General features: G+C 48.2%; 1 protein-coding gene across 2 annotated transcripts; it reads right to left on the reverse strand.

The window, feature by feature from the left end:
* Positions 1-6,588: 6,588 nt before the first annotated feature.
* On the reverse strand, positions 6,589-10,547 carry LGALS7 (galectin 7). 2 transcript variants are annotated; one of them, XM_016165286.2, is made up of 4 exons: positions 10,365-10,547; positions 8,399-8,487; positions 7,411-7,609; positions 6,589-6,765 (listed from the first exon to the last, which is right to left on the reverse strand). In XM_016165286.2, the coding sequence occupies exons 1-4, from the start codon at positions 10,545-10,547 to the stop codon at positions 6,652-6,654; spliced, it is 585 nt and encodes a 194-aa protein (XP_016020772.2). In that variant the 3' UTR covers positions 6,589-6,651. The 2 variants fall into 2 exon arrangements, with proteins under 2 accessions (XP_016020772.2, XP_016020773.1); XM_016165287.2 differs by lacking the exon at positions 10,365-10,547 and adding an exon at positions 8,867-8,912.

Genomic DNA, 10,547 nt, shown 5'->3' on the forward strand with positions numbered 1-10,547 from the left:
CCTGTACACACAGAAAGGGCGGACTTGCTGTATTACATTGGACCCCAGTAAGGTTGATATTAAAAAACAAAGCAAACCACAATTTCCCAGGGGTTTAGACCCCAAGCCGTGGGGTCGCATTCACCTGGCTCTGGTCCCTCCTGTTCCGACATCTACGTGACGTGTGACTTCGAACAGGTCACTTAGCCTCCTTGTGCATCAGACGCCGCATTTACAAAATAGGAACAATTAGTGTCACCTCAGAGGGTCGTTGTAAGGACTGAAAGAATGGCAGCACAGTGACCACACAGAGCAGGGACTCAGGAAATGTTAGCTACTGACACACATAATATGAATTTCAATTTTCCCCAAAATATATCAAGTAGATAAATTATTACAGAAAAAAAGACTAGAAGGAACATGCTAATATATCAAGCATGATTATTTCAAGGTGGTAAAATTGAGTGATTTTAAATTTCTTACTCAAATCCTGCAATAAGTATGCAGACATTTTATAATCTGAATGGAGATTATAAAATAAGGTAAAAAACTATTGGCTGACATAGGTCCCAGGACAGTGTAGTTTGGAAGTAGTGGGTGATGTGACACCACCACACATCTAGGAAGGGCTGAAGTGACATTCATTGTGTTCCTCCTCACGATGGAGCGTTCGGCTGCCAGCAAAGTGAATGGAGTTGGACCCATAGACTTTGCTAAGTGACAAAAATGAGGTCACTGGGCGGAGAACACTACTGTTTATGCGAGGAGGGAAAAGAAATTGCATATACATGTGTTTATAGGAGCATAAAAGATCTTTTGAAAGATACATAAGACATGAGTAACAGCAGTTTCCTCCCAAAAAGGATATATTTATTTTTACATATAATTTTCCTAATTTTTAAATCGTGAAAAAATACACATAACACAAAATTTACCATCTTAACCATCTTTACCTGTAGAGATCAGTGGTACTAAGTACATTCATAATGTCCAACCATTCCTACCGTCCACCCCCAGAATTCTTTCCATCTTGTAAAACTGAAATTCTATGCCCATTAAATAATTACTCTCCAGTCCCTCTGTCTTCCAGCCCCTGGCATCCAACATGCTACTTTCTGTCACTATGATTTTTACTACTCTAAGTACCTCTGAGGGGAGTCGCACAGTATTTGTCTTTTCGTGGCTGGCTTATTTCACTTAGCACAATGTCCGTAAGGTTTTTTCATGTTGTAGCCTGACTGGGAATTTCCTTCCTTTTGAAAGCTGAATAAAATTCCATCATTTGTATATAACATGTTTTGCTCATCCACTGGCTTGCTTCCACATTTTAGCCATTATGAATAATACTGCTGTGAACACAGGTGTATGAATATTTATTTAAGACTCTGCTTTCAATTCTTTGGGGAAATATACCCAGAAATGAAATTACTGGATAATATAGTAATTCTATGTTTAATCTTTGAGGAATCACCATACTGTTTTTCACAGCAACTATACCATTTTACATTCTCAAAAACAGTGCACAAGTGTTCCAATTTCTCCATATCCTCTCCAACACTTGTTTTTTTCTATTTTCTCTTTTTTTGATGGTAGCCATCCTAATGGGTGTGATGTGGTATCTCGTAGTTTTGATTTGCATCTCCCTAATGATTAGTGATCTTGATCTGTGATATAGCATCTTTTAATGTGCTTATTGGCCATTTGTATATCTTCTTTGAAGAAATGTCTGTTTTAGCCCTTTACCCATTTGTGAATATTGTTGTTGAGTTTTAAGATTTCACTATATATTCTGGATATTAATCCTCTATCAGATATACAATTTGAAAATATTTTCTCCCATTTTGTGCATTGCCTTTTTGCTCTATGGGTAGTGTCTTTTGATGCACAAAAAATTTTAATTTTCATGAAGTCCAATTTGTGTACTTTTTCTTTTGTCGCTTGTGTCTTGCTGTCTAAAACAAGAAATCACTTTTAAGTCCAAAGTCGTGAAGATATTATCCTATGTTTTCTTCCAATAATTTTATAGTTTTACCTCTTATATTTAGCTCTTTGACACATTTTGGATTTAGTTTTGTATATGGTGTTAAGTAAGGGTCCAACTTCATTCTTTGGCATGTGGATATCTAGTCTTCTCAGTACTATTTGTTGAAAAGATTATCGTTTTGCCCATTGAATGATCTTGGAATCCTTATCAAAAATCATTTGACCATACATATGAGGGTTGTTCCAGGTTCTTCATTCTATTCCATTGGTCTATATAGCCATCTTTATGTCAATACCCACTGCTTTGATTACTGTAGCTTTATAGTAAGTTTCAAAATCAGAAAGTGTGAGTCCTCCAGCTTTGTTCTTTTTTTTTTTAAAAAAAAAGTTTATTTATTAAAATTAGTTTCAAGTATACAGTACATTGCCTAGACATCTATAATGTTCATAAAACAATCCCCCCAATTGCTCCCTCCCTCCCCTGGCCCTCCACTTAGCCATCATATTAATGCTAACTGCATTCCCTCCTCCGTGCTCCCTAATCCCCATGCCCAACTATCAACTACTAATTAGTACTTCTTTAACACCACTCCATTCCTCCAGCCCCCTGTCCCCTCCCCTCTGTCCATCACCAAATTGTCCAATATATTTGTGAGTCTGTTTTTTATTAGTTTGTTCTTTTTGTTTCTTAGATACTGCATATAAGTGAAATCATATGATATTTATCTTTCTCTGTATGACTCATTTCACTCAGCATAATAACCTCTAGGTCCACCCATGTTGTTGCAAATGGTAGGTTTTCATTTTTTTTAATGACTGAGTAACATTTCATTATATACATGAACCATAATTTCTATATCTAGTCATCTGTTGATGGGCATTTAGGTTGCTTTCATATCTTGGCTATTGTAAACTGTACTGCCATGAATATTGGAGTGCATAGATCTTTATGAATTATTGTTTTGGTTTTCTTTGGATAAATACCCCAAAGTGCAATTACGGGGTCAAAAGGTATATCCATTTTTAATTTTTTGAGAAACCTCCATACTGTTTTCCATAGTGGCTATACCAATTTGCAATCCTACCAACAATGTATGAAGGTTCCCTTTTCTCTGCATCCTCACCAACACCTGCTGTTTTTTGATTATTGATGATAGCCATTCTAACAGGTCTGAGGTGATATCTCACTGTAGTTTTAATTTGCATTTATCTGATGATTAGCAACCTTGAGCATTTTTTCATGTCTGTTAGCCATCTATACTTCCTCTTTGGAGAAATATATCTGTTCAAGTCTCCTGCTCATTTTTTAATTGGATTTTTTTTTTTTATTGTTGAGTTGTATAAGTTCTTTATAAATTTTGGATATCAACCCTTTATCAGACGTACCATTAACGAATATCTTCTCCCAAACAGTTGGTTGTTTTTTTGTTTTGTTGATGGTTTTCTTTGCTGTACGAAAATTTTTTAGTTGGATGTAGTCTCATTTGTTTATTTTTTCTTTTGTTTCCTTTGCCCAAGGAGATATATCTGAAAAGAAATTCCTGTTAGTAATATCAGAGAGTTTACTGCCTGTTTTCTTCTAAAAGTTTTATAGTTTCAGGTCTTACATTTAAGTCTTTAATACATTTTGAGTCTATTCTTGTATACAGTGTAGGAAGGTGGTCCAGCTTCTTCTTTTTTTGGATGTATCTGTCCAGTTTTCCCAGCACCATTTATTGAAGAGACTGTCTTTACCCCATTGTATAGTCTTACTTCCTTTGTCATATATTAACTGAGCTTATAGGTGTGGATTTATTTCTGGGCTATTCTGTTTCATTAATCAATGTATTTGTTTTTATGCCAGTACCACGCTGTTTTTATTACTGTAAACTTGTAGTATAGTTTCATATCAAGTAGTGTGATACTTCCAACTTTATTCTTCTTTCTCAAGATTGCCATGGCTATTTGGGGTTTTTATGGCTCCATGTAAATTTTAGGATTATTTATTCTAGCTTTCTGAAAAATGCCATTGGTATTTTGATAGGAATTGCATTGAATCTATGGATGGCTTTGGCTAGTATGGCCATTTTAATGATGTTGATTCTTCCTACCCATGAACAGGGTATATGCTTCCATTTATTTGTATCTTCTTCAATTTCTTTTTCAATGACTTACGATTTTCTGAAAATAAGTCTTTTACCTTCTTGAGTAATTTGATTCCTAGGTATTTTATAGTTTTTGAAGCAATTGTAAGTGGGATTGTTTTCTTAATTTCTCTTTCTGAAATTTCATCAGTGGTGTATAAAAATGTCACAGACTACTGAATATTTATTTTGTAATTTGCTACTTTACTGAATTCATTGATAAGTTCTAACATTTTTTTGGTGGAATCTTTAGGGTTCTCTATATATAGTATCATGTCATTGGCAAATAATGAGAGTTTTACTTCTTTCTTTCCAATTTGAATGCCTTTTATTTCTCTTTTTTGTCTTATTGCTGTGGTTTGTTCTTCTTTTTCAAGATTATCTATATTCAGATTCCCCTCAGATTCCATATGAATTTTAAGATGGTTTTTTTCTATTTCAGCAAAAAGTCATTGAGATTTTGACTGGGATTGCATTATGGATATTAACCCCTTATCAGATGTACCATTAGATGTATCTTCTCCCAAACAGCTGGTTGTCTTTTTGTTTTGAGTGCTATTAACATCTTAAAAATATTGTCTCCCAATCAATGAATATAAGATGTTTTTCTATATTTTTATGTCTTCTTTAATGTCTTTTAGCAACGTTTTATAGTTTTCATTGTACATGTCTTTTACCTCCTTGGTTAACTCCTAAGTTTTTTCTTTCCGGTATTATTGTGAAAGGACATTGTTTCTTTAATTTCATTTTCAGAGTATTCATTGTTAATGTAGAAAAATGCAACTGATTTTTTGTATGTTGACTACGTATCCTGAACTTCGCTGAACGAGTTTTTTTTTTGTTTGTTTAAATAATTTTGGAGGAAATCTTTGGGGGAACTATATAAGATCATACTATACATATGTGATATAGATCATATACTATATCAATTGTGAAGTGACGAACAAAAAGTTTTAGTACAGTGCAAACTTCAGTTTTTTTCCTGAATAAGTCACCAAGGGGCTTTCTCTTCATCTTCAAATACTTTACTCTGATTTTCACCTTTGTCGTGTCATGTGTAAGAGCATGCTGCACTATACGTACACCACGAAGGAGGTGAAAATCAGGGCACTAACACAGATGGGTCACTATCTAATCTGCAGAACCCGACTTACCTTTACCAGGTGTGCCAATGTCTTACTTTTCACTGTGCTTTTTAAAATTTGTCCCGTATGGCTCTGTTATAGTTACGAATTTTTTTCAATGTTCAAAAATTACATAACAGACAAGTAAAATAAAAATTAATTCATTTAACAATAAGGCATAAGTACCAATGGACGCCACTTTCTCCAGTCTCAGATGGAGGGAGGGGGGCTCCTCATTCCTCTGCACACCCAGAAATATCCTCCAGATGAGAGGGACGATCCAGGTGGAGGCTCCAAAGTGCAGGAATTCCGGTACCGAAAGCGCTCGAACCTCGACCAGGCTTGGTGGTCCCACATGATTTTGCACTCCTCCGCAGTCGAAATCAAGGTTACAGATCTGGCTCCTGCACAGGTCGCCGAGACTGCAATGTGGCCACTAGGGGGCGACAAGTCACAAGCCTCCCAAGATGGCAGATGCTAGGACGGAGACAGACACCTCTCGCCCCGGCAGGGCTCCAGACATTCCCTGGACCCCGGGACCGACCGACTGTGCAGGGCTGGCATGCTGCCACCGGCCAGGCTCCGTGCCACAGTCCTGACACACGCCTGTCAGAGCGCCTCGCGGAAGATAAGGGACTCGGGACACACCTGCTGGCTGTTTGGTGGCGACTAGGGACGCAGCTACACCAGTTAATCACCTCCTGGAGGTTGGGAATGAACTGGGCATCCGTCCTTGGGCGCCCGCTCCCCTTCCTCTCCAAAACAACTCTGGGAAGCCAAGGGAGAATTGTGGGAACGGAGCTGTCGGGCACACAGTAGCCTTGCTCTTTGCGTCACCCGCCGGTCGGCAATCCTGCTGCCGCTTCCGTGTGCGTCTGCTCCCGGGCAATCTCAGGCGGGGCCTGTCCCGACTCGGCGACGCACGTGAGATTGCTGACACCGTAATCTGCTCCCCAGACCAGCTCGAGGCCAGGGACTGGGAGAGGTGGGCACTAGAGGAGCAGTGCGGCGCCTGAAAGCTTTCATGCCCCATGTCCTCGAGGTGGGGGTCCCCAAGAATCCAGGCGTGTGGGACTTCGTCCCCCTGCTTGCAGAGGGACCGCTGTGGAGCTCCGTTAGATCCGCGGAGAGGGCACTGGGGAGGGTGCGAGCCCCCCGAGCTCCACGGGATCGCCGCTACCGCTGACAACATGCTGCTTTGCCAAGTGCTGCAGCAGGACCAGCCCAAGACCCGGCCCCCAAATCGCGACCCTCCTAAGGCGTCCAGACCCGAGCTGCCTGGATCCGCCTCGGCCGAGCGATCGCTGTGTGACCCTAGGCAGTGGCCTCGCCTCTCTGAACTGCTTTCCTCGTCTACATGAAGGAGACACAGACACAGGTGAGGGGCTAAGTCTTTATTTGCCATCCAGCGGGGACTCCGCGCTCCAGCGCCCTCGCCGGGCTCAGAAGATCTTCACCGACTCCAGCTGCAGGTCCCCGCCCACCTCCACCACGCGCACGCGCTCGGGCGGGATGCGGTAGTGGAAGTGGTGGTACTCCGAGTCCCCGACCACCGTCTGCGGGGCGCAAGGGTCGGTGCTCACACCCAGGTCGCCCAGGCCGTCGCGGACCCGCGCCCTGTGACCCGAGCAACCACGTACCCCGCCGGGCCCCAGGACCCCAGCGGGAGAACGGCGGATGTTCAGTGTAACCCCTCGTCCCGAGGGCGCGGTGAGTGTCCCCATGGTCCCCGAGTGCTTCGTAAGTGGTGGCGGTGGCTGTCATGACCACGACCACTCACGGCCTTGACCGCCTCCCTCGGGACGCATAGATTTAAAGTGCCGAACGGCTGGGTGGTGGAGGGTCTGCAGCGACCACCGCGGCTGGCGCTTGTTTCTAGGTCGCGTCTCCCCGTGCATCCTTGTCCCTGCCTCAGACCCCGACCTCAGGCGAGAATGAACTCGGAGTAGGGTCCGGGGTGGAAGTCGGGGCCACACCTCTCTGCTAGGACGCCCACTCTCTGGACACTTCACTTTTGCTCCCTTTGTCCTTGCCCCTGACACTAGAGGTGCTGCGTGCCCCACGGAGGGAAGGGGACTGGGGACAACCTGCCCAGCTTTGGCCACGCCCTTGCTCCCCACCTCCACCAAGGGCCCTGCTGGCCTTCCGCAGCCACAGGAGTGACCCGGGTCCTGGCGCCCGCCCGTGTGGCAGAGACACACCTTGAAGCCGTCTTGGGTGGGGATGAGGAGCACTTCGAAGGGCTGCCCGCGCTGGAAGGGGAAGCCGCGCCCGCGCTCCTCGCGGCCCCAGGCGCCGCCCTCCTTGGTGTTGAAGACCACCACGGACTCGTCCAGCCGCGGGTTGAAATGCAGAGCGGCCTCGCTCCCCTCCTCGCTGCACAGCAGGTTCACATAAAACCTGGAGGGTGGGGGAGCGGACAGGTCAGGAGCCTAGAAGCCCCAGACTAGGTCACTGGCTGGCCACCGGGCCTCACCATTGCCAGAGCACATCCAAACTGACAAGGACCCGAGTGTGCCACGTGCGCCACACAAGGCGGGCTTGTGGCCAGGTGGCCAGGGAGCCCAGATTCCGGGGCGGCCACACCCTCAGCGGGGGCCTGGACACATCCACCCCGCAAGGCTCATGCCATGCTATGGCCTGCGTGCCCCTCATTTCCAAAGAGTCTGGGAGTTGCCAAGGAGTCTGGTGCAGATGGCCAGGACGCTCCCGATTTCCAGGGCACCCCCAGTTCCTAGAGGGGTGGGAACAAAGCCTGGGAACCGAGTATTTGTAGGCAGTCTAGGTTCCCAAGAAGCCTGAAGCTGCCAGGGCCAGGCAGTCATCGGAGTGCTTGCTCAGGCCTCCCACATGCCCAGGCATCTCCAGATCTCAGCACGTATTTCCAGAGCTTTTCCAGAGCTCCTGGGGGACTCAGTCTGGAAGTCATAAGACCGTAGGCAGGACCCCTGAAGAGCCCAGGGACACCCAGAAAATCAGGGACCGCAACTCCGCAATCAGGGGACAAATTTGTGAAGACGTCAGATTCCGGAAGGTTGGAAATGGCCCCGGGGGTTCCAAGACTCTGGAGGGCAAAGGCGGCCCTGGGCTCTCGTTTCCCAGCTGTAAGAAGTCAGGTTCAGCCTAGCCTGGGGAGCCTGGGGACCTCCCACCCTTTGCCGCAGGGAGGGGGGTCACCCGCGGTCTCACCTGCCAGCCTTGTCAGGAACGACACCACGAATTCTCATCACGGTGCCAACTCTGACGCCCTCGGGCAGCGGGGTCTTGTGGGGCACGCTCTACAAGAGCCGAGGAGTAGTGGGGGTCAGTGAACCGGACACCAGAGGAGAGAGACAGATGGGACAGTCCAGGGAGAAAACTGCTGGGACCCAGACCCGCAGAACCAGGGAGAAGGAAGGAGTCGAGACAAAAAAGGAGCTGGAGAGTGAAACACAAAGAATTCGCAGAAAAATCTCCTAAGGAGAGAAACCAAGAGGAGATGGGAGCATTGGGGTGGGGCGGGTCCACCCAGAAGCCTGCGCCCAGACACTCACGGCACACGCGAAGCCCCTCTTCCTCTCTTGAAATGAGAGACCTGGGCCAGGCCCCAGCCCCTCCCCTGTCTGGTGCAGCCTTGGGGCAAAGACCTTCACAAACCCCAGGCCCCCAAACACTCACAGAGCTCCCTGCCATGGCTGGGACACGAGACAGGCAATGCTGGTGGTGGGTATGGCTGCTGGGACCTCAAGTAGAAGCAGGGCGTGACCGGCCCTGCCAAGGACTCGGCTCCACCCATTTCACGCCCACGCCTGTGCCAGGCACAGGCCCTGGCCCTGGGGCCTGGGAGGCCTGGCACCCCCTTCCCGAGGCCTCTGAGCCACCTCCACTCACCGAGGGTTCCCAAGTGAACTGCCCCTCTCCTTTGGGCTAATGACAGGCACAGTTAAAAATAACAGAGAAGGCTCGTCGTGCCACTGTCCTATCTCCCTGCTCTGCGGCAGAGAGAAAAGCTCTGATGCTCATTTGGTCACGGGAAACCCGAGTCCTGAGGGGCTGAGCTGGGACCCCTCCCTCCCAGGCTAGCAGCTGCTGCGTGGGGCTGAGGCTGTGTCTCCACCCAAATCCCACGTTATGCCTCTGTAATACGTGGATAACCGTGGCAACACGACCACACAGGAAAAGGGAGCTAGCTGCAAGGGGCAGGGCTCTGGCCTGATGTGCAGCGCTGTGCCCTGGTGCCTGGGGCAGTGCCTGGCACACGGCAGTGCTCAGTAAATACGGGCGAAAGGAAGAGAAAGTAACGTCGGCTGCCGTTTCCTAAGCCTCTGGGTGTGCCCGGCATGTGGCTGAGATCACTGATGCTCGCTCGGGCCCAGAGCGGCGGGCGCAGATAGACCCATTTTACAGGCAGACACTGAGGCTCGAGAGGGGAAGCCATCCGCCCAAAGCGCATGGCTGTGCAGTACCGTGGCGACTGTGTCTCTGGCTGTCCTCATGTCACTCGTCGTGTCTCTGGGAACGCCCTAGTGTCTGTCACTCCGCCTCTGCGTCTCTGTCTCCGTGTCTCCGACTCGGCCGTCCGCGTGTTCCTCCCTGTTTCTGTCCTTTACCTCTGTCCTGCTCCGCTTCCCAGAACCACCACCACCCTCCTGCCTCTTTTTCAGGACAAGGGGGCGGAGTGTGGGGGTGTCCTAGGACCCACCCAACCCCCACACCAAGGAAGAGAACAAGGTGGGACCCTCAGCCCAGGCCCATTTCCAGCCCCCAAAGCCCAGGAATCAGAGGAATCCAGGGTAGGAAGGAAGGGGTGCGGGGTGCGGAGCAGTGGTGGATGATGGTTCTGAAAGGCAGGGAAGAGGGGATGGGGAGCTGAGCAGAAACCCCTCCTCCGGCCCAGGCCCACCTCTCCATTTCCATCGCTCGCCCTCACCCCGACTCTGCCTCAGCCCACAGCGGGCAGGGCCCTGGGGCAGACACTGCCTGGGAATGGAAACTCTGGGTGGAGACAAGCAGACTCTGCACCTGGTCCGCTGCCCTCCCGCACTGCCCCCCAGGCCTCCCAGACTCTCCCCACCCCCCTCACCACCCCCCAGACACACACATGCACACACACACACACACACACACACACACACACACGGCACCCAGGTGGTAGTGCCATTGGGGGACCAAGCACCTTGAGGCTTAGAGATGGGCAGCCATTAGCCAGGGCCACCCAGCGAGGCAAGGGCCAGGGCCAGGGGGAGCCCGTCTGTGCGAAGGACACCTCGTTGGACTTTAAACGGAGAGGCCAGCGGGGTGTGAGGTTGTGACACCCACATCTCGGTTGGAGAGAATCCCAGAGTCCCATGGGCTCCAT

Source organism: Rousettus aegyptiacus, unplaced genomic scaffold, assembly GCF_014176215.1.
Source record: "Rousettus aegyptiacus isolate mRouAeg1 unplaced genomic scaffold, mRouAeg1.p scaffold_m13_p_14, whole genome shotgun sequence".
In the NCBI taxonomy this organism is placed as follows: Eukaryota; Metazoa; Chordata; class Mammalia; order Chiroptera; family Pteropodidae; genus Rousettus; species Rousettus aegyptiacus.

Excerpts from the sequence above, each read along its gene's own strand:
- LGALS7 (XM_016165286.2), bottom strand. The coding sequence starts at position 10,547 with ATGGAGCCCATGGGACTCTGGGATTCTCTCCAACCGAGATGTGGGTGT. Across the intron at positions 8,488-10,364 it reads GCCCATCTCTAAGCCTCAAG|AGCGTGCCCCACAAGACCCC; the intron begins GTGCTTGGTCCC and ends CGGCTCTTGTAG. Across the intron at positions 6,766-7,410 it reads CCACCCAAGACGGCTTCAAG|ACGGTGGTCGGGGACTCGGA; the intron begins GTGTGTCTCTGC and ends TGCGCCCCGCAG.